This window comes from Salmo salar, chromosome ssa26, assembly GCF_905237065.1.
Source record: "Salmo salar chromosome ssa26, Ssal_v3.1, whole genome shotgun sequence".
NCBI classification, from domain to species: Eukaryota; Metazoa; Chordata; class Actinopteri; order Salmoniformes; family Salmonidae; genus Salmo; species Salmo salar.
The window spans coordinates 19,036,277-19,063,274 of NC_059467.1; the positions used below are offsets into that span (position 1 = coordinate 19,036,277).

Sequence of the window (26,998 nt, forward strand, 5' to 3'; positions counted from 1 at the left end):
AATAACAGAATACTGCAGTTATGAAAAAAAAACATTTTAATATCATTCTAAAATCACACACGATTTAAACCTCAAAACAAAGAAACAAATTATTTTATTGGCATTTCTACTGTGAACAGCTTGTGGCAGGCAGCATTAGAAGCCCAGAAGAGCTCTGCTGGGTCCTGCAGTGTGGAGACCCAGTCAGCTGGTCCAGTAGGGTCTATGCCCTCTGGTCTCAGTCTATGAGAAGCAGCAGCAGGTATATATTGCCACAACCACCACCCAACCATCTCCCAAAACCACTGAGGGCTCCCGCCCCTCAAGCAATCAGCATGCACGTGGCCTCGACAGACACGCACACCACTCACATCGTGCAGAAATAAAAACGACAGAGGAAATAAACAGGTTTCTAAATTAACATAAGGTTAAACAGACAAAATGTTTTAATGTGTGCCAGAGGTCGCTCACAATAACATCAAAATAATTTACATTGAACAAAATAATAAGCGCCTTAACGTAGTCTACTTGGTGGTCTAGTTGCCATTTCCTTGGTAATTGGAAGACTAACACGTATCAGTGAATCAGGAGGAAATGACAGAGGCTGAGCTCCTATAAAGCGTAGGGGGTGGAGCAGCAGTAAGAGGAGTTTCCACAGTGATGCACACTGTGACATTGTGGGAAAACAGCAGAAACGTCAGCAAATTTAAAAAATGACCACTGTATAGAATCAGAGAAGAAAGAGGTCATTCAAATGTTGAGTGTGAACTAAGGAATCAATTTGCCAAGGATGATAAACTGCAGTTTGAATTAAAGAAGACAAATAACTGGAAGAAGACTGAAAGTGAGTTTGTTGTCGTAGATACTCTTGGCTTTATACTCAGTCTCTAAAGTGGGTGGGTGGGACGAGCATCGCTCTAGCCTGGTGAAATATCAAATGTGGAGAATTTGAACCAGGTACATGTTCACAGATGGGTCAGGTAGTCTCTTGCTAGTCTGCCTAACAGAGGGAGAGCGAGAAACCAAGTGCTAGAGAGAGATGAGGAGATAAAGTGTCGCGCAGAAGAGAGAGGAGAGGAAACAGACAGACATTTCTTTCCCTCTGGCTACACAGCTCTACTCTGATCGTGCACCCATATCTGGAACATTTCCATTAAATTGATTTGTCTGTATGGTATTTTAGTTTTTTTATTGAATAGCTTTTGCACTTCCCTTTAAACTTCACAGTACAATAAACTATAGTGCACAATATGATTTCTGAGCCACTCTTTCCCCTGGAGCTCAGATGGGAGGACGAAAGAGGGCGTGTGAGCCGCACTGCTCTGGTGACGTCGTCGAGTCAACGTGGGGCCCCACGCCAGACAGGGTCCCCTGGCCGGGCCAAGCTACACTGCGGCAGGCAGGCAGGCAGCTAACTGGGACGGGCCTCAGAAGGGCCTCAGTCCTGCCCCGGGTCCTTGACCGGGCCCCCATCCAGGTAGATCTTAAGGGCCTTCTCCTTACGAGGTGAGTAACTGACCCGGTGGCCAGTCTTCAGCAGGCGGCTGCTCTCCTTCTTCATCAGCTCATTGCGTTCATCTTCAGACTGTTCCATAGGCTCCTCTGTGCTGTCCCTGAAACAACAGAGCACAAGCTGTGAGACTTTCTGCAGAACATACGTATATTAAACCAAATATCTGCAGTTTTCCCTGAACATGAGGGGTTTACCTGTAGAAGACCACAGCACCATCATCACAGATGTACAGAGGCCACACATTCAGAGTGGACACTTTAGGGTTCCAGTCCAGATCCTGATGGATCTCCAATACCGAGATATCACAAGGAAATGTTCCGCGCCCCTGCAGGAGACAATCAGGACGCCAGTCAGTAAACTGGGAAACATTTCAGGAAATTAAGTGGAGTGAATCAACGCAAGAGCAAAACATAAATCCTTAGTGTCAAAAACGGTTTACCCACCTTGGCAAACTCCAGGTTTTCAAGAGGAATACCACTTATTTCACTGAGCTGGAGAGAGAGAATTGATGTCACAAATGGCCTTTTTATATTAATTTAGCATGCCCTATAATTTACCTTGCAACATCTACTTATGCATCTCAAAGTCTAGAGGCTGATGTTATATACTGTGATGTGAAAAGTTACAGTGCATCTCACTACTCCCAAGTGGTGCATCAGACCCAGTGATGTCGCTGGGAGCAGCACTTAGTGGGTAAGACAATCCCACAGTGCTGCCTTGCAATCCAGCGTGTCTGTGGCCTTAGACATGTACAAGGACTGGCACCACATTCAGTACGTGAATACACACACACCTTTTCCTTGAGTTCCTCCACACTGCTGCTCTCCAGAACCACTTCCTGGAAGGGCTCCAGCTTCATCTGGGCGGGGGTCCAGCGGCGGGTCAGCACAGCCAGCTGGGACATGGACTTCATCTTCTCCGGTCCTGGAATGGGACAGGAGAGGAGGGTTGGGGATGGCTGAGCACACACACCCACTGTCTCTGTCAGCCTCTCTTTCGCTCTCTCACAAGTGATACTCATTCAGAAGAGAGACAATTCAGTTCTACAGGTCTTTTTCCTTTTACAGAAGTAATTATGTTAAATCTTCCTCTAAAACCATTTTTATATTACCTAATATAGGCATTTGATATAAAAGCAGTAATATATTTTAGTGTAAGTTTGTCTCTATTCAGGCTATGATGACCATGAGGCGATTTACAATGGCTCTGAAGAGAGTAGTCGAAACAATAGCAAACCAGTATTACCATCTAGAACCTCCAGAAAGACCTCCCAGTTACTGGAGATGTTGATGTCCTCCTCGTAGACGTGGTAGTCCAGAAACACTGTCCCTGGGTTCTTCCACGTCTTCTTCCTGAGACGGAACCTGACCCCACACACAATTAGGATTCAACAACACTTCTAGCAATAAGCATCAGCTGTGAGTCAGTGCTTTAAAAGGTCACTCACAGTACCCATCCATAAGAGAACAAAGATGCCCATGATATTTTGAAGTGAGAGGATCTGCAGCAGGTAGCCTAACGGTTAAGAGCATTTGGCCAGTAACCGAAAGGTCACTGGTTTGAATTCCCGAGCTGACTAGGTCGAGAAATCTGTTGATGTGCCTTTGAGCAATGCACTTTACCCTGATTGCTCCTGTAAGTCGCTCTGGATAAGAGCATCTGGTCAATTACTAGAGACTTTGACATTCTGATTGTATCACCACAAAGACAACTGTGGAACCTTTTACAGTCAAGTTGCCGGTGACAACAAATGCTTTCATAAGAAAATATGTAGGTAAGGGAATCAAGTGTATAATATTTGATGCATGGTTGGATGTGTGCCCATACATTCATGTGCATTGGATTGTGTACATAGATCATCTTAGATATGCAGATTAGAGTTACTTGACTGTACATGTTTTTAAGTGTGTAAGGTGGAACCCACTTGTCGATGTTGAGGTCCAGCTTGCATTGGTCTTTCAGCTGAGGCATTAGCTCCTCTTTGGACTGTTTCACAGTCATGCCCTTAGCAAACACTGTGTCTACGAGGAACTTACAGGGCTGGGAAGGAGACACACACACACTTAAGCATGAAACACAATGACATATACAACTGTCACATAATACACCCTGGTGACAAATCCATCAGTGACACACCTACAGGCTGCTGTTAAGTGAGGAAATTGCACAACACCGAATAACAATCACTTGTGTGTCTGAAGAAACATCAGCATATCCCGGTCCTTACCTCTGCATCATTCACTAGTAGCTGGTACACTTTCACCCGATACTCGCCCTTCTTCAGTGCTCTGCCTAATCGAATGGTTACCTGTAAGAAGACCAAGAGGAGCGTCATGGATCAGATAGATGTGTATATATATATATAAAATAAATATATATATATAAATACACACATATATATATATATATATATATATATATATATATATATATATATATATACACACATACATATATATACACATACACACATACATATATATACACATACATATATATATATACACACATACATACATATATACACACATACATACATACACACACACATATATACATATATACACACACACACACACATATATAATATATATATTATATGTGTGTGTATATATATATATATATATATATATATATGTATATATATGTGTGTGTGTGTGTGTGTGTGTGTGTGTGTGTGTGTGTGTGTGTGTGTGTGTGTGTATATATATATATATATACACAGCCCAACACCGTGCAGGACGTTTGGCATTTGCCAGAGAACACCAAGATTGGCAAATTCGCCACTGGCGCCCTGTGCTCTTCACAGATGAAAGCAGGTTCACACTGAGCACGTGACAGACGTGACAGAGTCTGGAGACGCCGTGGAGAACGTTCTGCTGCCTGCAACATCCTCCAGCATGACCGGTTTGGCGATGGGTCAGTCATGGTGTAAGGTGGCATTTCTTTGGGGGGCCGCACAGCCCTCCATGTGCTCGCCAGAGGTAGCCTGACTGCCATTAGGTACCGAGATGAGATCCTCAGACCTCTTGTGAGACCATATGCTGGTGCGGTTGGCCCTGGGTTCCTCCTAATGCAAGACAATGCTAGACCTCATGTGGCTGGAGTGTGTCAGCAGTTCCTGCAAGAGGAAGGCATTGATGCTATGGACTGGCCCGCCCGTTCCCCAGACCTGAATCCAATTGAGCACATCTGGGACATCATGTCTCGCTCCATCCACCAACGCCACGTTGCACCACAGACTGTCCAGAAGTTGGCGGATGCTTTAGTCCAGGTCTGGGAGGAGATCCCTCAGGAGACCATCCGCCACCTCATCAGGAGCATGTCCTGGCGTTGTAGGGAGATCATACAGGCACGTGGAGGCCACACACAGTACTGAGCCTCATTTTGACTTGTTTTAAGGACATTACATCAAAGTTGGATCAGCCTGTAGTGTGGTTTTCCACATTAATTTTGAGTGTGACTCCAAATCCAGACCTCTATGGGTTGATAAATTGGATTTACATTGATTATTTTTGTGTGATTTTGTTGTCAGCACATTCAACTATGTAAAGAAAAAAGTATTTAATAAGATTGTTTCATTCATTCAGATCTAGGATGTGTTATTTTAGTGTTCCCTTTATTTTTTTGAGCAGTATATATATATATATATTATATATATATACACACACACACACACACACACACACACACATATATATTTTTTTTTACAAACAAACACACACACCATTATCTTTTGAGAAGAGTCATGATGTTTTGAAAGGGCAGATAGTGAGACGCTACGTACCTTGTTGTCGTCAGAAAAGGAAGAGAGGGTCTCGTTGAGCCGTACACTCTCAAACTCCTGGTTGTTGGCGTAGACGCGGAACACCTTGAACTGGGTAGAGGTGACCCCCACGAAAGGCTCCAGATTCTGTTTGAACGCTGACAGAGTTATCCTCTTATCCACGTGGACCAGTACACCTGACAGGCAAACAGCACCAAAACATACTTTTTAATTAGTTGGAACAAACTAATCATATAACAGTAATTAAATACTACATGTGGATTTTGTTCTAAGAGCATCTAAACCAGTGTTTCTTAACCCCCAAGGTGTTGCTCACCGGTCTGTCAGATAACTGACATGAGTGCTCATCTTAAATTAACCCATTCACATTTTATAATTTAAATGAAATAAAAAAATCTTTAAAATGACTTCAGCATATGCATTTTGAAATACATTTCAGAATTCAATTGTTTAAAAGCATATAGTATTGTTATTTAAGCCGAAATATATGACTCAACTCGATGTTGTTTGTGAATTACAGCCGTTTCTGTATGATACTATATTTAGTCTTTGGACACATGTTGCTGTTTTTTGTGTCAACACCCACTGCCTACAGAATATACAATACAAGCTGATTTAATGGAGATTGGAGAGAGTCATTTTACACCGTTCTCCCTCTCTCAGATCTTAAACATCTTCAAATCTTACTTTATAGCACAAGCAAATCCAATGTAAGTCAATGGAGAGTGAGGCCTGCTACAGCATTCTCCCTTTTTCTCTCCATCTCTCACAAGCACGTGTACACACATACCACAGACATACACACATGCGGGTGTGCATGGATGTCTCATGGTAGGGTGGGGTATGGAAACTGTGTAATCTTTGAGCACTTTCTGACCTCTTCTACCATGGAAAAACATGTATGGAAGGTTTCGTTCAAAACAAAATGGTGCTGTAAAAAAAGTTATTAAATTCATATGAACAACCCACACTTATTTACAAAATAACAATTTTACAGTTCCCACAAACTAAACTTTCAAATAAACCAGTTAGGACATCAGACTAAACAAGATTAGCTTCAAAGACCTGCATTTGTAAATACATTTAGAACAATTGGACTTTCCCACCAGCTGTTTGAGCGGGCGCATGGGTGTGCAAGTGTGTGAATGTCTGTGGTGTGTACACACGTGAGACTGTGAGAGAAAGAGGGAGGGGTGCGTCACTTGAGTGGGTTGAGTCACTGACATGATCTTCCTGTCTGGGTTGGCCCCCCCCCGGTTTGTGCCGTGGCGTTGATCTTTGTGGGCTATACTCGGCCTTGTCTCAGGATAGTAAGTTGGTGGTTGAAGACATCCCTCTAGGGTGTGGGGGCTGTGCTTTGGCAAAGTGGGTGGGGTTATATCCTGCCTGTTTGGCCCTGTCCGGGGGTATCGTCAGACGGGGCCACAGTGTCTCCCGACCCCTCCCGTCTCAGCCTCCAGTATTTATACTACAGTAGTTTATGTGTCGGGGTGCTAGGGTCAGTGTGTTATATCTGGAGTATTTCTCCTGTCTTATCCTGTGTGAATATAAGTATGCTCTCTATAATTCTCTCTCTTTCGGAGGACCTGAGCCCTAGGACCATGCCTCAGGACTACCTGGCCTGATGACTTCTTGCTGTCCCCAGTCCACCTGGCTGTGCTGCTTCTCCAGTTTCAACTGTTCTGCCTGCGGCTATGGAACCCTGACCTGTTCACCGGACGTGCTACCTGTCCCAGACCTGCGTTTTTAAACTCTCTAGAGACAGCAGGAGCGGTAGAGATACTCTGAATGACCGGCTATGAAAAGCCAACTGACATTTACTCCTGAGGTGCTGACCTGTTGCACCCTCGACAACCAGTGTGATTATTATTATTTGACCCTGCTGGTCATCTATGAACATTTGAACATCTTGGCCATGTTCTGTTATAATCTCCACCCAGCACAGCCAGAAGAGGACTGGCCACCCCTCATAGCCTGCTTCCTCTCTAGGTTTCTTCCCAGGTTCTGGCCTTTCTAGGGAGTTTTTCCTAGCCACCGTGCTTCTACACCGGCATTGCTTGCTGTTTGGGTTTTAGGCTGGGTGTCTGTACAGCACTTTGTGACATCAGCGGATCTAAGAAGGGCTTTGTAAATACATTTGATTGATTGAATGTTGTAGCAGGCCTCACTCTCCATTGACCTGCATTGGATTTGCTTATACTCTAGGAGTGAGTAGATTTCATTAGATAGAGATATCTCCTACACACAATCTATATACCAAAAATGATTAAGATTTGATCATTTGAACATGTATTTACAAGACTTGATGAATGAAATGTGTAAAAAACAGTAACCCCATGTGTCCAAAGACTAAATATAGTACAGTATCAACAACTCACATTGTAGACAAACTCTTCAGATTTGTCCATCAGTAAACTCAGAGAACATGTCTACCAAAGTAAATGATACATTTCCATTACAGATATGAATGGGTTAGGGGAGGGAGACCATAGTTTCCCAAGCCCCATTACAGAAAAGGTTGAGAAACACTTTGTACAATCAAAATCACTGCTGAGTACAGAATCATCATCATCATCAGAGAGAAGACGTACATTTCTGGCCTCCTTCCCCAGAGCCGTCCTCCTGTGCATATGGTTCTGCTCTGAAGTAGAGGTAATAGGATTCCGCCTTGCTCTTCCCATTCTCATCATACTCGCTGTCCGTGCCACTGTCCTCCTCGGCTGTGTCCCACGTCTCTTTCTTGCCCTCGTTGGCCTTGGAGCGGCGGCTGCTGGTGATGCTGTGTGAGTCCAGGCCATTGGCCAGCTGGATGGGGCCGCTGTCGGCGTTGCACAGCGTGTCACTGCTGTGGCTGGAGCTCAGGATGTCACTGTCCACTGAGCTCGTGCTGCGGTCGTTGTTCACCTCAGAGTCCGAGCGCTCCTCCCCAGGGAACTGGGTTTCCGGGTCAGAGTAGGTCCCCCCGCCGCTCCCCCCGCTGGCCGCCCGGATCCGGTTCTCCAGCTCTCGGTTGTCGACTGCAACGACAGCGGATACGGAGGAGTCTGGTTCCTGAGAGGGTGAGGGGGACTCGATGTGCTCGAAGTCGCTGGTGTCTGAGCTCTTCTGGCTGTCACTGGTGCTGGAGCCCTGCTGCTGCTGGAGGGACAGGTTCTTCAGCTTCTCTGTGCTCTCCTCCAGGATGGCCTCTACAGAATTCCTGTTGCCCTTTGACCCCTCAGAGCACTCCTCAGTGTCGCCGCCAACTTTTGGGCAAATAGTTCTGTTGGTGCCGGGGGATTGCACAGGCAGTGAAACAAACAGGCGGATTGTGTTCCCATGGCGATCCAGCAGTTTCCACAAGAGGGAATCAGTGAAGGTGACCTGGTGATCTGGGGATTCAGAGCTTTCCACAAAAACCTAAGAGAAACCAGAGAATGGACAAATTAGGTTTGTGTTACATCTTTATTTATTTTATTTATTTATTTCACCTTTATTTAACCAGGTAGGCAAGTTGAGAACAAGTTCTCATTTACAATTGCGACCTGGCCAAGAAAAAGCAAAGCAGTTCGACAACATACAACAACACAGAGTTACACATGGAGTAAAACAAATATACAGTCAATAATACAGTAGAAAAATAAGTCTATGTACAATGTGAGCAAATGAGGTGAGATAAGGGAGGTAAAGGCAAAAAAAGTCCATGGTGGCAAAGTAAATACAATATAGCAAGCAAAACACTGGAATGGTAGATTTGTAGTAGAAGAAAGTACAAAGTAGAAATAGAGATAATGGGGTGCAAAGGAGCAAAATAAAATAAATACAGTCGGGGAAGATGTAGTTGTTTGGGCTAAATTATAGATGGGCTATGTACAGGTGCAGTGATCTGTGAGCTGCTCTGACAGCTGGTGCTTAAAGCTAGTGAGGGAGATAAGTGTTTCCAGTTTCAGAGATTTTTGTAGTTTGTTCCAGTCATTGGCAGCAGAGAACTGGAAAGAGAGACGGCCAAAGGAGGAATTGGCTTTGGGGGTGACCAGAGAGATATACCTGCTGGAGCGCGTGCTACAGGTGGGTGCTGCTATGGTGACTAGTGAGCAGAGATAAGGGGGGACTTTACCTAGCAGGGTCTTGTAGATGACCTGGAGCCAGTGGGTTTGGCGACGATTATGAAGCGAAGGCCAGCCAACGAGAGCGTACAGGTCGCAGTGGTGGGTAGTATATGGGGCTTTGGTGACAAAACGGATGGCACTGTGATAGACTGCATCCAGCTTGTTGAGTAGGGTATTGGAGGCTATTTTGTAAATGACATCGCCAAAGTCAAGGATCGGTAGGATGGTCAGTTTTACGAGGGTATGTTTGGCAGCATGAGTGAAGGATGCTTTGTTGCGAAATAGGAAGCCAATTCTTGATTTAACTTTGGATTGGAGATGTTTGATGTGAGTCTGGAAGGAGAGTTTACAGTCTAACCAGACACCTAGGTATTTGTAGTTGTCCACATATTCTAAGTCAGAACCGTCCAGAGTAGTGATGCAGGACAGGCGGGCAGGTGCAGGCAGCGATCGGTTGAAGAGCATGCATTTAGTTTTACTTGTATTTAGGAGCAGTTGGAGGCCACGGAAGGAGAGTTGTATGGCATTGAAGCTCGTCTGGAGGGTTGTTAACATAGTGTCCAAAGAAGGGCCAGAAGTATACAGAATGGTGTCGTCTGCGTAGAGGTGGATCAGAGACTCACCAGCAGCAAGAGCGACATCATTGATGTATACAGACAAAAGAGTTGGCCCAAGAATTGAACCCCGTGGCACCCCCATAGAGACTGCCAGAGGTCCGGACAACAGGCCCTCCGATTTGACACCCTGAACTCTATCAGAGAAGTAGTTGGTGAACCAGGCGATGCAATCATTAGAGAAACCAAGGCTATTGAGTCTGCCGATAAGGATGTGGTGATTGACAGAGTCGAAAGCATCTGAGATCAAAGCACTGCTGAAAAATGTTTACAGATACACAACATTAAACACAGCAGACCCAAGCTGGAAAGGACAATAATAAAGTAGAGTTCGACCTTGTTGCTCCTGAAGAAACCCTCTGCTTTCAGTGTCTTGTTGGGCACGTAGAGAAGCCGAAGGTCATTATAGCAGCGCTCGAGGACGACACGCATGGTTTCGGCTGAGAGCTCTGTGGCCTGTCAACAAACAATACACACACACACAGCAGAGAGATACTTCACCACAGATCCCAAAACAAATACTGGCAGATTTTATGGTCTTACAAGTGTAGACTGTATCAGGCTGGATTAGATAGAAAGGAAGAATTAAAGAGGAGTGTCTGAACTAACTTACCTGTGCAATGAGCTGCTTGAACTCAGTGATTGACTGGTTTAGATAGGCCCTGATGCTGACGGGAGGGGCGATAGTGTCAGTCTTCAGATCCACCACGTGAACCTTCACCATCACCTCTACAGAGACACACACTAACCAGTCACACACAACTCATTTCTGAAAAGGCTAAAAGAGTTGCTAGTTATAGTATTACATTTTAAGTATCGAATGTGTTTTACTCACCTCCAGGTTTGTATGGCTGGAAGATTTGTTCTGGTCTGCGGGTCTCCAGCAGCAGGTCAAACATGTAGGAGGACTTGACCCCGCCCAGCAGCAGCCCCATGGGGGTGTCGTCCTCGCCCTCGTACGAGCGCTCCAGGTACTCATGGAACTCATCGTACTTGACCAGGCGACAGCAGTCCAGCGGGACCACCCCATCCAGTTCCATGAGCTAGGGGGCAGAATGGGTGGCCAAAGACACACACAAACAAACACATCCAATTGCTAATAGACACATAAGAGAATGTTTTGAGGCTTCTCTTGGCCATTGCGACCCCCCTTTTAATCTTAGAACTACGTCTATCCTTGGACCACTCCATTCTGACACCGACCGCTGGCTGGTATGCACTGCAGCTGCTGAGTGAGATTAGCTTTCAATGCTTTCCTCCGCGTTTAGCTTCCACTCTGACGTACCTTGTAGGCCATCTCTGTTGCCTCTCTGAGCGTCTTGTCCTTGTGCACTTCCAGCTTGTTCTCCATCAGAGCCATCGTCTTCACCGGATGCATGCAGAACAGCTTGATCTGACAGAGAAATACAGAGCAATTAACAACAATACAACCCCTGTGAAAAACAACAGAAGAACATTCAGTGAAATGACCGACACCGTTACCCATGGGAAAGTCCTCAGGAGGAGGATGTACCTTGCAGGTATTGCGCTCGATCTCCCTCTGTCTTTTCTCCTGCTCCTCAGACTCCTTCTCCCTCTGGACCAGATGCTTTATGTGCTCAGGGAAGTCATCACAATCCAGATACTCTGCAGTGGTAACAACACGGCCCATCAGTCAAGAGATCACCATAACTAACTGGGGGTCCAAGTCATTGAGAGAGACTAGGAAAGTAAAACCTACTAGGATTGTTATACTCACATATTTAACTTTATACCGTTTAACAGTCATTTTAGACATTTAAAAGCAAACTTGATAATGGAAGTGGACTTTATTTAATACGTTTCCCTTACTTGCATTCCTTGAGGGGTCTTTCAACCTATAAATCAACATGTACGCATTCGTAGAGCTGTTGGAACAGAAAAACATCTTATTAAATGCAAATGGAGAAAAGGAAAATGAGTAGCCAACTAGAGTTCCATCTTCCTTTCCAAACACATGAAAGAACAGTGCATTATGTAAAAGCTCAGTTATCAACAGGGCTTTGTCCTAGCCTGAATAACCATCCTCTTGTTTTTCTCCCAGGGAGACTTCAATAAAATGTAGGACTCTAAGTAAAAAAGCCCCGGTTCATCCTCATTAAAGCTTCCTCTGGTATTGAACGTTGCAGTGTGTGAAGTGAACAGATGCTGGTAATTTTCTGGCCATGTAGGCATGCATTAGTAGGTACATACAATGAGATTGTGAGAGGGGAGAGCCAGGCATGGGAGTGAGATGTGTTCAGGGACATATTGATTTCAGATCAATCCAGAGATTGACAGAGACAGGAGCTCCACTGACCTGGCAAAGGCACTGGAGTAATAGCCTCTGCTCCCTGAGGACCCTCCATACGTTTTCCTAATGTCTTCCTGGGTGATCTATATAAGGACACACACAGGACAACCACCATTGTGTTTCTGACTGTCAATAGAATGTTACAATGACAGGCGTCAATTTATTAAGTCTATTTAACTCCTCGACCTACGTTTTTTCTTGATGCAACCTGTGTCGAGTTGTTTTGTCTAGAATTACATGCATAGTAAACATAAGTTATTTGAAGACTGAGAATAACCTTGCTGACGTGCTGGTCGTTGAAACTGTACCACTGGCCATCGCTGAAGGATTTAATGCAGGCATAATAGTGGCCACCTGCAGCGCTGCCCGAATGGACCATGACCGAGAACAGCTCAAAGGTCAATGAACTCTGGAGACGAGACAGGGGCAGGAGAGAATTAGCTAACAATTAAATCTAATGACAGCAGATTGCACTACATGCAAACAGACCAGAATGGGCTACAAGACACAGGGAGTACGGGTGCTACAGTGTAAGGACTGTTTGTGTGGTATTACATACAGTGTTGAGGCTGGGTACCTTTGGCTTCAGGACCCTCTCAGTACTGCTGGCGCTGTCCAGGCAGATGCCCTCATCAACACCGTCGTCCGCCGAGAAGTCGTTGCTCATCTGGTCACTGTGGCAACTGCCTTCATTCTCTGCCCCGCTGTCAGTGCAGCTCTCCGTTTGAGGAGATTTCTATGAGAGCGGGCATTGATCAAAAACAAAGAACGGGATAGAAAGAGAGAGAAAGCAGACAGAGTTCAGGTATCAGTTACACTCATGAATTAATGATGACATTGAAATGACTAATACATGAAACATAATCGAAAATCTAAATTTGAGTGGACCTGAAGGCCTGGCACCATTCCACCCCACCCCGGACCTGATATCATTATTCTATCTAGAGTATAAAACACATAGGAGGCCACACTGGGCTGGTGTGTCTCACCTCGTCCTCCACGTCGATGAAAGGACCCATGTCCAGCTCCTCAGGGAAGGACATGCGGTCGTTGAGTTTGATGCGGTGCATAGTGGTGTAGTCAAAGTCAAAACGCTTCAGCTGCAAAGTCAACAGGTAGGGAAAGTGCAGAAACCTCAGCCCCTGTGGAGGGAGGGCAAAGGGCATGGGTCAGAACACAAATGGCTAGACCAGTGACAACCTTCACTCAACATCCCCCCCCAATCAGTTCTCCCATGACCCAAAGGGAAGTGTGGTCTTAACATCAACAAGATCACTAGTCTGTGTACTCACCTTACGGGCGTCACATTTTTTCTTGCAGCGCTCACAGAAATACTGGTTGGCCCCGTCCAGAGTCTCTGGCTGGACGAAGGCCTGCAGAGCCTCCTCCTGTTTCAGTGAGTCAGAAAGGCACTGTATCAGTAACAACTCTGACCACATCTACGTCACATTACACTGTCTTACTATTAAAAGTCTTAGGAAAATGCAGGAGCATACAGCAGGGTCTGGACTTCAGTGTCTGTGTGGTGAACACATAAATGACCCTCATAGCTTTGATCTCTTCACACACTTGGATTAATACTTATATAGTCATGAAGAAGGGTAGAGATATAAGAGATGGCGGCAGAGAGACACGCACCACGCTGCTATAAGCCTGGCTGGCCCCAAAGGGTCTGATGACCAGAGGGATGTCCAGGTAAGTGTCGATCCTCCAGCTCTCATAGCCACACTCCAGACAGCGCACATAGTCCTTCAGCTTCCCCTGGTACAGCTGGTTAATCAGGTCAGCCTGAGGGGGGACACAACACCAGGGAGTCAGGCCCGAGCAGTCACAACACACACACAGGTATCTCTCAGAACTCTGAAACATGCTCTTCACTGCTCTCACTGTACCTACTACTCACACAACCTCAACTCTATGCCAGCTCAATAATAACGTAAACTCCCCAAAGACAATGACTTGGCTCCTCTCCAAGAGTCAACACATTTCAATAAATATGTGACTGCAACAGCAGGCCCATTGACTGCGTAAGACCATATTTAACAGGTAGAGACCAATTGGTCCAAGTGCTGGATGCTAATGGAAAACTGGAGATTAGCCGTGGGGTCCCGCAGGGGAGCGTCCTTGTTCCACTGCTCTTCCTACCGTACATTGACGATGTGAAATCAGCCTGCTCTTGTAAATTGTTTTTGTATGCGGATGACTCTGCTCAATTGGTGTCCCAAAAGAACAAAGCCTCAGTAAAAGAGCTCCTTAGTGCAGAGTTATCCAATATTACTAAATGGCTTTCAGACAAACTTTCTATGCATCTTAGAAAAACAGAATCCATCTTATTTGGTTCCAGAGTAATGCTTGCAAGGTTCCCTGGTTTTAGTCAAAGTGGACAAATCAGAGGTTACACCAAAAACATCAAATTCACACCCAAGGTGATAGGTACCAGACCTGTGAGATGTTTAACAAAAATAAACCCCAAAATGTAATTCTTAGCCAGACCTCAAAATGGCTTGATATTGACACTCTGAAGAGTCTGGCAGGAAAGCTAGTTCAGTGTCACTGATGATGTGTGCTCATCATGGTTCACCAGCAGCCACAAACATCTAAACAACAATTTAGGACTTAACTTTTGATTCCAAAGAATAAGCCACAGACCAGCTGAAACAAGCTTGTTCGAATTTTATTTTAACTCTACCGGCCCTCGTACTCATCTGGAGGTCCAGCATTTTAAGCAGCTAGGCTGGGTGTGTGTGTAAAAATGACTTGTATTAATTGAACTTGGTATGGTAAGGTCCACAGAATTATCACTGACTCAGTCCTCACGTACCTATCCAATTGTTTATTTTGTTAGAGATGCCCACCACCTGTGCCAGAGGATCAAATAATCACCTTTTTAAATATGAGTATATCTGGTAAGAACCCTTTTTTATATTCCGGCACAGTTGAGTGGAACTACCACAGCAACAATAACATCAAATCAAATGTAAAAAGTTGGCTAATGATTTAAAAGTAGAAAACATTTTCATGTCTGTATATCTGGAATGTTTCTATGTAACTGTATCTACCCTGAGTGTACAAAACATTAAGAACATCTGCTCTTTCCCTGACCAGGAAAAAGCTATGATCCCTTATTGATGTCACTTGTGAAATCCACTTCTTCAAAATCAGTGTAGATGAAGGGGAGGAGACAGGTAAAAGAAGGATTTTTAAGCCTTGAGACATGGCCTGTGTGTGTGTGTGAACCATTCAGAGGGTGTATAGGCAAGACAATAAATGTAAGTGCCGTTGAATGAGGTATGGTACTAGGTGCACAGATTTATGTCAAGAACTGCAATACTGCTGGGTTTTTTCACAATCAACAGTTTCTCATGTGTATCAAAAATGGTCCACCACCCAAAGGACAGCCAGCCAACTTGACAACTGTGGGAAGCATTGGAGTCAACATGGGCCAGCATCCCTGTGGAACGATTGACAACTTGTAGAGTCCATGACCTGATGAATTGAGGCTGTTCTGAGGGTAAAAGGGGGTGCAACTCAATATTAGGAAGGCATTCTTAATGTTCTGTACACTCAGTGTATGTCAACAAACCCCCCAGAAATAGGGACCACAGAAATAAATCGGACTTTATTGTGCAATCCCGATCACATTTTATGTATGCATATAATATGTAATTTGTTAAATTACAAATAAAATCAAACAAACAGGTGAAGAAAACAATAATAGAAGTTCAAATAAGTACCGTAAGTGGAGAAAACTGCTGCTGGGGACACAAATATAGCAAAAATCAAAATGGGACTTTGATTAACCACAATGATAATGCAGAGCATTCTTTACAAATACAGCTAAACGCAGGAGCGCACGTGCACGAGCCTAGTGCTTCTATCCACAGTGAATTAAGAGTATACGGTTTATACCAAACTCCTGAGATCAGAAAAAGCTAACCCTCAGCCTTACTGGCACTTTCTCCCCTTCCCACAGAAGGCCCCTCATTGGCTCCCTGGATTAGGGTTTAGACAAGTGGCAGGGTTCACTTTTCTTTCATACCTGCTCTGTCTGCTTCCATTTCTGCTCCAGGGCATCAAACATTACCCTACACAGCTCCTGGACGTCATGCTGCTGCCAGGCTACAAAACAGATACGCAGACACCACAGAAGAGAAACACACAGACCAGTTAAGACACAGTGAACTGTGTGACAAAACAAACAGTACCCCTTCCCCCCACACTTCCAGTTCTTTTATCAAAACATCAGAAGAGGTTGAGCCTGGGCTCCTCCTGGTTACGGGGAGGCTGCCTGGCAGGGGTTGTCTAGAAGTAGCAGTGTGACAGCCCACCTTCGCTGCTGTCCCAGCCGAAGCTGCGGGTCACGTCGGTGGTCTCGATGGCCCTCTTCTTACTGGTCTGCAGCAGCAAAAACAGCCTCTGTAGCTGGTAAGGGATGCTGGTGACCGGGTCTTCCTCCGACTCCTCAAATTCCCAGCTGGAGAGAACAGTGGACAAGTAGAATAGAATAGTTTTAGGACAACACTCCTCTCATTAAATATAGTTGTTTAGTAAAACAATACAAAGAGCTTCATGAGAACAGGTACTTACTTGTACAGTGCATTTCTGAACTCCGGGGTCATAAACAGAGTTTGTAGAAGGCTGTTCAAATAGCAGGTCATGGCCTGGTTCACCAAACCCACATATCCTGCAGAGGGGGAGAAAGACATGAAATCTAATTTTATTTGTCACATGCACCAAATACAACAGGTGTAGACCTTACAGTGGAACGCTGACTTACCCAACAATGCAGATAAGTAAAAATAAAACAAATAATTAAAAAGCAGGCTATATACAGGGGGTACTGGTACAGAGTCAATGGTCAATGTGCAGGGGCTATGGTTAGTCGAGGTAATATGTACATGTAGGTAGAGTTAGTGACTGTGCATAGATAAACAGAGTAGCGTAAAGGGGGGGGGGGGCAAATGCAAATAGTCTGGGTAGCCATTTGATTAGCTATTCAGGAGTCTTATGGCTTGGGGGTAGAAGCTGTTAAGTCTTTTGGACCTAGACTTGGCGCTCTGGTACCATTTGCGGTAGCAGAGAGAACAGTCTATGACTAGGGTGGCTGGAGTCTGACCATTTTTAGGGCTTTCCTCTGACACCGCCTAATATAGAGGTCCTGGATGGCAGGAAGCTTGGCCCCAGTGATATACTGGGCCGTACGCACTACCCTCTGTAGTGCCTTCCGGTCGGAGGACAAGCAGTTGCCATTCCAGGCAGTGATGCAACCAGTCAGGATGCTCTCCATGGTGCAGCTGTAGAACCTTTTGAGGATCTAAGGACCCATGCCAAATCCTTAGCTTAGTGATGAGCTTTGAGGGCACTATGGTGTTGAACGCTGAGCTGTACTCAATTAATAGCATTCTCACATAGGTGTTCCTTTTGTCTAGGTGGGGAAGGGCAGTGTGAAGTGCAATAGAGATTGTGTCATCCATGGATCTGCTGGGGTGGTATTCAAATTGGAGTGGGTCTAGGGTTTCTGGGATAATAGTGTTGATGTGAGCCATGACCAGCCTTTCAAAGCACTTCATGGCTACAGACGTGAGTGCTACGGGTCGGTAGTCATTTAGGCAGGTTACCTTAGTGTTCTTGAGCACAGGGACTATGGTGGTCTGCTTGAAACATGTTGGTATTACAGACTCAATCAGGGAGAGGCTGAAAATGTCAGTAAGGCACTTGCCAGTTGGTCAGCGCCTGCTCAGAGTACACGTCCTGGTAATCTGTCTGGCCCTGCGGCCTTGTGAATGTTGACCTGTTTGAAGGTCTTACATCAGCTACGGAGAGCGTGATCACAGTCTTCCGGAACAGCTGATGCTCTCATGCATATTTCAGTGTTACTTGTCTCGAAGCGAGCATAGAAGTAATTTAGCTCATCTGGTAGGCCTGTGTCACTGGGTAGCTAGCGGCTGTGCTTCCTTTTGTAGTCTAATAGTTTGCAAGCCCTGCCACATCCGACGAGCGTCGGAGCCGGTGTAGTACGATTCAATCTTAGTCCTGAATTGACGCTTTGATGGTTCGTCGGAGGGCATAGGGGGATTTCTTATAAGCTTCCGGGTTATAGTCCCACTCCTTGATAGCAGCAGCTCTACCCTTTAGCTCAGTGCAGATTTTGCCTGTAATCAATGGCATGTTCCTACAGTCACTGTAGGGACGACGTCGGCAATGCACTTATTGATGAAGCCAGTGACTGATGTGGCGTACTCCTCAATGCCATCGGAAGAATCCTGGAACATATTCCAGTCTGTGCTAGCAAAACAGTCCTGTAGCTTAGCATCTGCTTCATGAAGTGAGCGGTCAGGGGGGTTACGTAAAAGGAAGTGAGGTCAAGTCTATGCTGTTGACAGAGGGTGTACCTGTGTCAGACTTGTTGAGTATGGAGGAGTAGGAGTAGCTGGGGCTGCTGTAGTCGCTGCTGCAGCCCACCGTGCCGTCTCTGGGCAGCGGGCCGATGAAGCGCTCCTGGGAGCTGTCATCCAGACCACTGCTGCCCGCTGTCCCCGACTCATCCTACACAGAGGAGAATTAAGCTTCAGCTTATAGGTACCACTAGTCTACCAAGAACGAACTGCATGTCAATCCCTCCTCCAGGGGAATGCCCTAGGCATGCTGGTATTCATATAAACCATTAACTCTTATTTTTATCTTCCCCACTCACTCACCGACGCAATCTGAGGCTGTTCTCCGTCCTTGTCTGTGAGCTGGAGGAAGTTCCTCTTCCCGGGCTCGAACCCAGACTCAGTGAGGGACATCTCACTGCTGGGATCCAGCGACCCCTAGGGGAGAACAGAAAAAGAAAAAACACCCTTCAGTTTGGATAGGCAGGTCTGAGCATGAGAAAATAAATTGCAGACCCAAACAAAATAAAACTTGAGATTGAAAAATATCAGTAGTTCCCCACAATACAACCTAATTAAACCCAACATAATCAACCTGTCAAATCCCATTGAATTCAGAAGGAGAATCCTCCCCATGTTGATCAGTCAAAAGATAAGCTTTTAGGACCAGCTGGTGGAGCATGCTATGAAGAAACAGCAGTATTTACTCGTGTAATGTTGGCTGGAGGAGAGGGGGGGGGAGTAGCCAGCAGTGGAAATAGAGCTTAATCCACTGACCTACTCATGAGATAACTCCAGCCTCAGATTACTTCAGGGACAGGAAAGAAAGACTGGCGTACATTCAAACAAAGCCATTTACACCCTATGGGGAGGATCCAAATAGCACCATTTCAAGCCGTTGGTCAGTGAGTGCAGCTCAGTAGAACAGCTGACGTACAGTAGACAGTGTAGCCATGTGTGGAGGAGGAGCAAACAGACGTGTTGGAGGAGTTTGGTCTATGTAAGCCCCCCCCAACCAGGATCCAATGAAGGGACCTGGGATCATAACGTTATCTTAGGACACAGACTCACCATGTCCCCGGTCTTGCCCCATGCCAGGTCAAAGGTGCCGTTCACATAGCTCGCCTTGTGGGCCACATCCTCAAAGAGTTTGGAGAGGGTAGTGGAGGCTGGAAGGTTGAGGGTGAGCCTCTCGTTGACCGTCTTAGCATTGGTAGTGTCCTGGACTATGCACAGCACTCTGGGCTCCTCTGCCGCATTCTCTATCTGTAGGATACAGGACACATACAAACACCTTGAGCGCAGATCACAACATTCAGTTTTCTACTTCATGACAAAATATTAAAATAAAACGTTATCAGCAGCTTATTTGCATGCATTCAGGGAGCCCGAGCGATTTTACTACAGTGAGTAGTTATGACATTCATGTGTGACTATGAGAATGCCCTAACAGGCAAACGAACGAGACAAGAATCTAGAGGAGGCGGGTGGTGCAATGCTGGATTACTATTATATGACCTACGGTGTGGACCTTAAGTTGCATTATGTTCTTGGAAGATGCAGATTAAAATAGTAGCCCAAACCTAGAGAGGGAGACACATTACAGAGACTGGAACAGAGCCATGCCACCAAACTATCAGACAGTGCCCAAAATGTCTCGATAAGGAATGTCTCTTCAGTAAGGAAACCAGATTTGTTTTCTTCAGTTAAGTAACTCATCAAGGGACGGGATGACAGTATTCAAGTGATCAAAAACCATAACATGCGATGATAGATCAAGATGAGCCTCATGCATACATTTAATCTATAGGGCTAGTCTGGTTTACAATCTGCGTGTCTAGTTAGAGCCTCACACCATCGCACACTATAGACCTTCATTGTTTCCATTCAGTCTGGCTTTGTCCATGTTTAGTAAATTATGCGTTAGTTATTCAGCAAATGTAGTGAAGCCAACATTTGTTATGATTACCATGTCTACTACAGTGTATCAGACCATTTTCCCCAAAGCAGGCCTTCCAGCAATGATGCAAGAGAAACCTGTCCAAGACATAGTGGTGTTTGTGTGACTACATGAGCCCAAAACTGTTCCAGTGAGGCTTGAGCAATAAGACTAGCTTAAAAAGGTCCATCAGCACCATTACATGGTCAGTGCTTATTGTGACCTTTAATTGTCCACAATTCTAATCCATGTGTGTGGTGTGTTGGCATTTGTCAAATGTTTTCCTAATCCAAGAACCTTTTGTATTTTCCTAAAGGATTAAAATGGGTCATCCCCCAAACTAAAATTCCTATGGTCAGTTTATTTAACCTACATGCGTAGCCTGAGTGTCATGTTGGGCTGGTGTTACTGCCATTTTGGTTAATAAAACTGGCCCTCACTCAATCAGCCCTCTGTTCTAAGTTAATATTTTGTTATGGTCTAGGTGACCAGCTGGTAGTAGGTTGGCTAAACATTCAGGACCGCAAATACCGGAGGCTCCATGCAGTCGACAGCAAACCCCACACAGTAAGCTGCACACAGTTACTCCAATCCACTAGGAGGGACTACCTGAGAAAACCTCTTCTTCATCTCATCAAAAATACTCTGCCTGCAACTCCAAAACATACCCTAATGACACATGGGGAGGAGGGGTGAAAAACACATAAAAGATTAAAACAGTGCAAACAGCTGTTACCGAGAAAGGAAACAGTTACGCAACATGCTAGAGTTTCTCTATGCATCCACAAGCACACTGGTTCAGACGAACTAACTGGGAATGGCACGCTTTCAATTCACTTCTAAACACCACCAGTAATATACTGTAGGTATTATTAAAACCACAGACAAAACAAGTGACCATCCTAAAGTAACTATGTAAAGCTGGTGATCTTGGCAAAATCTGTCAGGCCGATGATACAAACAAGCCGCAGATGTCAACACACACGAGTGAATTATCAGATTAGGGGTATTTTTAATCACAGATAATGTTGCAAGGTGCTGACATGCAGCCGTAGGTGCTACAAAGCCCAGACAATCGCACTACACAGAACAGATATGAGAATCTAGGCTAAGTGACAAACAGTAGAATTATTACTTATCTAAAACCAGAGTTATTAGTCTGGATCTCCGTTAAATCATTGATCCAGTCAGGTGACACCGAAAAACATATTTCTGCCAACAGGGCAAATTACAGCAAACAAACACCCAGCATCAGTAGTCCTACAGCAACACTAACTATTGATGAGCCTTCAGAGGGTAAGAGAACAACCTGGTCTATAGGCACTGACTGGCAGAAAACCCTGAATTTCAGCAGAACTTCAGTCTCATTTTCAAGTCACTCCAGTCTAGAGGTCGACCGATTAATCGGAATGGCCGATTAATTAGGGCCGATTTCAAGTTTATAACAATCGGTATTTTTGGTCACCGATTTGCCGAGATTTTCTTTTTGACCTTTATTTAACTAGGCAAGTCAGTTAAGAACACATTCTTATTTTCAATGACGGCGGGTTAACTGCCTTGTTCAGGGGCAGAACGACAGATTTTTACCTTGTCAGCTTGGGGATGCAACCTTACGGTTAACTAGTCCAACGCTCTAACCACCTGCTTTACGTTGCACTCCACGAGGAGCCTGCCTGTTACGCGAATGCAGTAAGAAGCCAAGGTAAGTTGCTAGCTAGCATTAAACTTATCTTATAAAAAACAATCAATCATAACCACTAGTTAACTACACATGGCTGATGATATTACTAGTTTATCTAGCCAGTCCTGCATTGCATATAATCGATGTGTTGCGCATTCGCGAAAAAGGACTGTCTTTGCTCCGACGTGTACCTAACCATAAACATCAATGTCTTAAAATCAATACACAAGTATATATTTTTAAACCTGCATATTTAGTTAATATTACCTGCTAACATGAATTTCTTTTAACTAGGGAAAATGTGTCACCTCTGCAACAGAGTCAGGGTATATGCAGCAGTTTGGGCCGCCTGGCTCGTTGCGAACTGTGAAGACCATTTCTTCCTAACAAAGACAGCCGACTTCGCCAAACGGGGATGATTTAACAAAAGCGCATTTGCGGGAAAAAAAGGACAATCGTTGCACGACTGTACCTAACCATAAACATCAATGCCCTTCTTAAAATCAATACACAGAAGTATATATTTTTAAACCTGCATATTTAGCAGGCAATATTAACCAGGTGAAATTGTGTCACTTCTCTTGCGTTCCTTGCACGCAGAATCAGGGTATATGCAACAGTTTGGGCCGCCTGGCTCGTTGCGAACTAATTTGCCAGAATTCTACGTAATTATGACATAACATTGAAGGTTGTGCAATGTAACATGAACATTTACACTTATGGATGCCACCCGTTAAGTCAAATACGGAATGGCTCCGTATTTCACTGAAAGAATAAACGTGATAGTTTCCGGATTCGACCATATTAATGACCTATGGCTTGTGTTTCTGTGTGTTATTATGTTATAATTAAGTCTATGATTTGATAGAGCAGTCTGACTGAGCGGTGGTAGGCACCAGCAGGCTCATAAGCGTTCATTCAAAATAGCACTTTCGTGCGTTTTGCCAGCAGCCCTTTGCAATGCATTGCGCTGTTTATGACTTCAAGCCTATCAACTCCCAAGATTAGGCTGGTGTAACCGATGTGAAATGGCTAGCTAGTTAGCCGGGTGCGCGCTAATAGCGTTTCAAACGTCACTCGCTCTGAGACTTGGAGTAGTTGTTTCCCCTTGCTCTGCATGGGTAACGCTGCTTCGAGGGTGGCTGTTGTCGATGTGTTCCTGGTTTGAGCCCAGGTAGGAGCGAGGAGAGGGACGGAAGCTATACTGTTACACTGGCAATACTAAAGTGCCTATAAGAACATCCAATAGTCAAAAGGTATATGAAATACAAATCGTATAGAGAGAAATAGTCCTATTATTCCTATAATAACTACAACCTAAAACGTCTTACCTGGGAATATTGAAGACTCATGTTAAAAGGAACCACCAGCTTTCATATGTTCTCATGTTCTGAGCAAGGAACTTAAACGTTAGCTTTTTTACATGGCACATAATGCACTTTTACTTTCTTCTCCAACACTTTATTCTGCATTATTTAAACCAAATTGAACATGTTTCATTATTTATTTGAGGCTAAATTGATTTTATTGATGTATTATATTAAGTTAAAATAAGTGTTCATTCAGTATTGTTGTAATTGTCATTATTACAAATAAATAAAAATCTGCCAATTAATCAGTAACGGATTTTTTTTGGTCCTCCAATACTCGGTATCGGCGTTGAAAAATCATAATCGGTCGACCTCTACTCCAGTCTAAGATAAACATTTTTCTTCAATCAAGATGACAATATGGATCTTCACTTCCTGGTTTTACAGTAGCACCTGAGGTCTAATGACTTCCTGAAACTGATACTGAAACTTTTCTATGCACATTGTTTCTCGAGAACTGACCATTGCATGAAGGGAAAGTAAGAGTGGGCTTGTTAACCTGCTTGGGGATTTGGTTTTCAAAAGAACATTTTAGGCCTAACGTGAGTTGCCATGGGAATTACATTGCATTAACATGCATTTGCACATCTGACAAACTTAACATTTCCCTGAAAGAAGAACCATACTAGGGACATTTTATGAAATGTCTGAAACTGCTAAGTTTACCAAATCAAGGAAATGTAAGTCGCTCTGGATAAGAGCGTCTGCTAAATGACGTAAAATGTAAAAACGAAATATGACAATGAACGTAAATACAATAGCCCTTACACAGTATTACTGTCTTGTCATCTCCTAGGAAAGCCTGCTCCCGCAATGGAGCTACACAAGGGCAAAGGCCACCACCACAGAGGAAATTATATGAGCGTTTGAAGCTAGCCTACACAACTTAGAGAATAAAATAGACTTGAAGACCTTGTTGTACTTGATGAAACAGGAACAATTTTAGAACAATACAAAAACAGTAGGTGTGCATATGCCCAATGCCAGATTGAGAACTAAGTCTAACCTCAGAGGCCGAAAACACCCTCCACCCGCTGACTCATCCCACTGCACACAACTTCTGTCAAGCGCTTTAACAGCAGCTAGCAGGTGGCTCTACAAAGTTTAAACCAACCAGTTCCCTCTGGACAACGCAACAGTAGGCTGGAGTGACTAATGTGAAGCTACTGATTCAAATACTGACTATTGCCTTCATTGGTTGGACAATAAGATCTTTAAACTGAGTTTTGGTGCTGTCAAAAAAACTATTTCAAGTCGCCTAACCTGTTCCAGTTCAAATTGAGACAAATGAAAGAACAGTTATCTTGCTTAGTTAATGGATAACAAAGCCGATTCTCCATTATTTTACACAAGACATCCAACTGAAAAATTTGTTCTAGCCATGCTCAAATACAGAGTGACAGAAGCCCAGGCAGCGGTGTGCGTAGGGTTGGAGATTGCATAGAGCTGCATAGAGCTGAAATAATGGGTTCAGCCGCGTGATTAGGGGGATGGAGAGAGGACCGACCGATCAAGGCGCTGAGCACAGCGGCTTGGACCTTGAGCACTGGGAACACTTGATTATTGAGAGCGGCTGTCCAGAGCAGATTAAAACTAGAGTCAATTCCATTTTAAAGAAATGTATTATCCTACTGAGGCCAACATTCCAGTCTCAGCCCTAATACCAGCCTAAACAGAGGCTCAACACTCCTTGTCTTTATCCTTGATCTGCAATTATGTTATTTCTTAGCTAGATGGATTCACATTTCTATATTAATATAAGATTTGGATTGTGTGATGATTATAGTATCATTTGCAAAAGGTTGGAAATCCATTAACACAATATCAAAAGGCAATGTAATTATTTCTGATTGCAATGAAAGCAGGCAGTTCACCGACTACAGGCCTGGAACTTTTCTACAGCCCCTGGCACTACAGTTCAGCAAACTCAGCCAAAACAGTGGCCGGATTAGCTACAATAAATCTTGGTGTGGAAATTATGGATACAAAAAGAACCCTATGAAATGTAAATAAGGAGGTACTGACACAAACGTTTAGATTTTTAACTATTAACAGTTAGACCTAATTGCATGAAGCAAAGGAGGGTATTGGAGTATTACTAGTTAACGTTAGCTAGTTAAGTTACACTGAACAGCTGATATTATGAAAGCTAACTAATAGCAAAATGTTTGTATAAGATATATCATAGTTAATTAACGTTAGCTATGAAACCAAAAGGTTGTCATGTGAGACTGATGTTCAGAAAAATAGATAACCAGCTGGCTAGCTCTCGCTAACTGGCTAGCTAACGTTGACTGCAATAAGGACTCTTGTTTACCCGATCTGAAACTAGCAAGTTAGCTAGTCATCAACAACACCGTCCAGCTGGCTAGTTTGCCTTTGCTTTGACAAGCTAGCCAGCTAACGTTACAAGTTAACGTTACCAGCACCTCAAAGCAATGTCTAGCGACATTATCATAAAGCTAGCCAACAACAAAACAATTGCAAATAATACTGTACAATTCTTTTTATTTTCCATGTAGCTAGCTGGCTACCTCTGTTGTCCACCAGTTTCCTAGTTAAACGTTACTACGCCGTTTTGAGCGAAACAATCGGGCTTAAAGCTACAGTAGCTAGCTAAGGTTAGCATGCTAGCAATTTTTGCTAACTAGCTAGATGAAAGCTAACGTTAGTTAGCCAACTCGGTCATTGCGTTTTCACGCGTCAGTAGATAATGCCACCAACTAGTTTTCTGTGCTAACTTCTAAAAAGTTGCACGTATCATTGACTGTCATAAGGATGATTACTAAGGGCCCGTTGTTGCCAGAAACCCGTTCTGTAACTGGCTATGATAATCTCACCTCTTTCGGTACGAGCTGGTTCTCTTCGCTGGGCACCATTTCCATTTGTGTGACAATTTATACAGCCATCTACCCGAGCTCGATGTCAACGGGAAAACTTTACGACGGTGAAAAAAAACATAGTGTTTTTTCAACCCCAGGGTCTATACAACTAAACTGAAACTAATAACAACTCGTATGAAAATTATATCGGATAGTTTCTTTCTGTTACACCACCTAAGCACAAACACACAGCTATCAATGGGGAGGAAATGGACAGCCTTCAGTTTCCCGAGATTTCTGAGGTGTCATCGTCACATCCTTAAACATCTCTGATGTCACTTATAATTTACGTACTTAGATCAAGTCTGTAGGGAATGTATGTACAGGTAACTGCCAAAAATAAAACAAACACTTGAGTAAATTAGGGATATAAAGTATATTGAAAGCAGGTGCTTCCACACAGATGTGGTTTCTGAGTTAATTAAGCAATTAACTCCCCATCATGCTTAGGGTAATGCTT

General features: G+C 44.2%; 1 protein-coding gene across 8 annotated transcripts; it reads right to left on the reverse strand.

The window, feature by feature from the left end:
* Nucleotides 1-18: 18 nt before the first annotated feature.
* On the reverse strand, nucleotides 19-26,787 carry usp47 (ubiquitin specific peptidase 47). Of its 8 annotated transcripts, none has more exons than XM_045709133.1 (30): nucleotides 26,497-26,775; nucleotides 21,215-21,274; nucleotides 19,738-19,932; nucleotides 18,991-19,104; nucleotides 18,685-18,838; nucleotides 16,880-16,976; nucleotides 16,621-16,766; nucleotides 16,332-16,411; nucleotides 16,027-16,044; nucleotides 13,931-14,080; nucleotides 13,585-13,680; nucleotides 13,282-13,434; nucleotides 12,852-13,028; nucleotides 12,570-12,701; nucleotides 12,299-12,375; nucleotides 11,812-11,867; nucleotides 11,495-11,607; nucleotides 11,267-11,374; nucleotides 10,817-11,024; nucleotides 10,595-10,710; nucleotides 10,318-10,437; nucleotides 7,871-8,678; nucleotides 5,280-5,455; nucleotides 3,720-3,800; nucleotides 3,417-3,532; nucleotides 2,738-2,856; nucleotides 2,286-2,416; nucleotides 1,936-1,983; nucleotides 1,687-1,817; nucleotides 19-1,592 (listed from the first exon to the last, which is right to left on the reverse strand). In XM_045709133.1, the coding sequence occupies exons 1-30, from the start codon at nucleotides 26,539-26,541 to the stop codon at nucleotides 1,418-1,420; spliced, it is 4,200 nt and encodes a 1,399-aa protein (XP_045565089.1). In that variant the 5' UTR covers nucleotides 26,542-26,775; the 3' UTR covers nucleotides 19-1,417. The 8 variants fall into 8 exon arrangements, with proteins under 8 accessions (XP_045565089.1, XP_014030763.2, XP_014030764.2 ...); XM_014175288.2 differs by having other exon boundaries at nucleotides 16,027-16,047; XM_014175289.2 differs by having other exon boundaries at nucleotides 12,870-13,028; nucleotides 16,027-16,047; nucleotides 26,497-26,774.
* Nucleotides 26,788-26,998: the final 211 nt, after the last annotated feature.

Bases quoted from the DNA above. Each gene is read 5' to 3' on its own strand.
- usp47 (XM_014175288.2), bottom strand. From the start codon at position 26,541: ATGGAAATGGTGCCCAGCGAAGAGAACCAGCTCGTACCGAAAGAG. The intron at 13,681-13,930 runs GTGCGTGTCTCT...TCACTGAAACAG, and splicing joins GCCAGGCTTATAGCAGCGTG to GAGGAGGCTCTGCAGGCCTT. The intron at 3,533-3,719 runs GTAAGGACCGGG...TCTCCTTCCCAG, and splicing joins TACTAGTGAATGATGCAGAG to CCCTGTAAGTTCCTCGTAGA.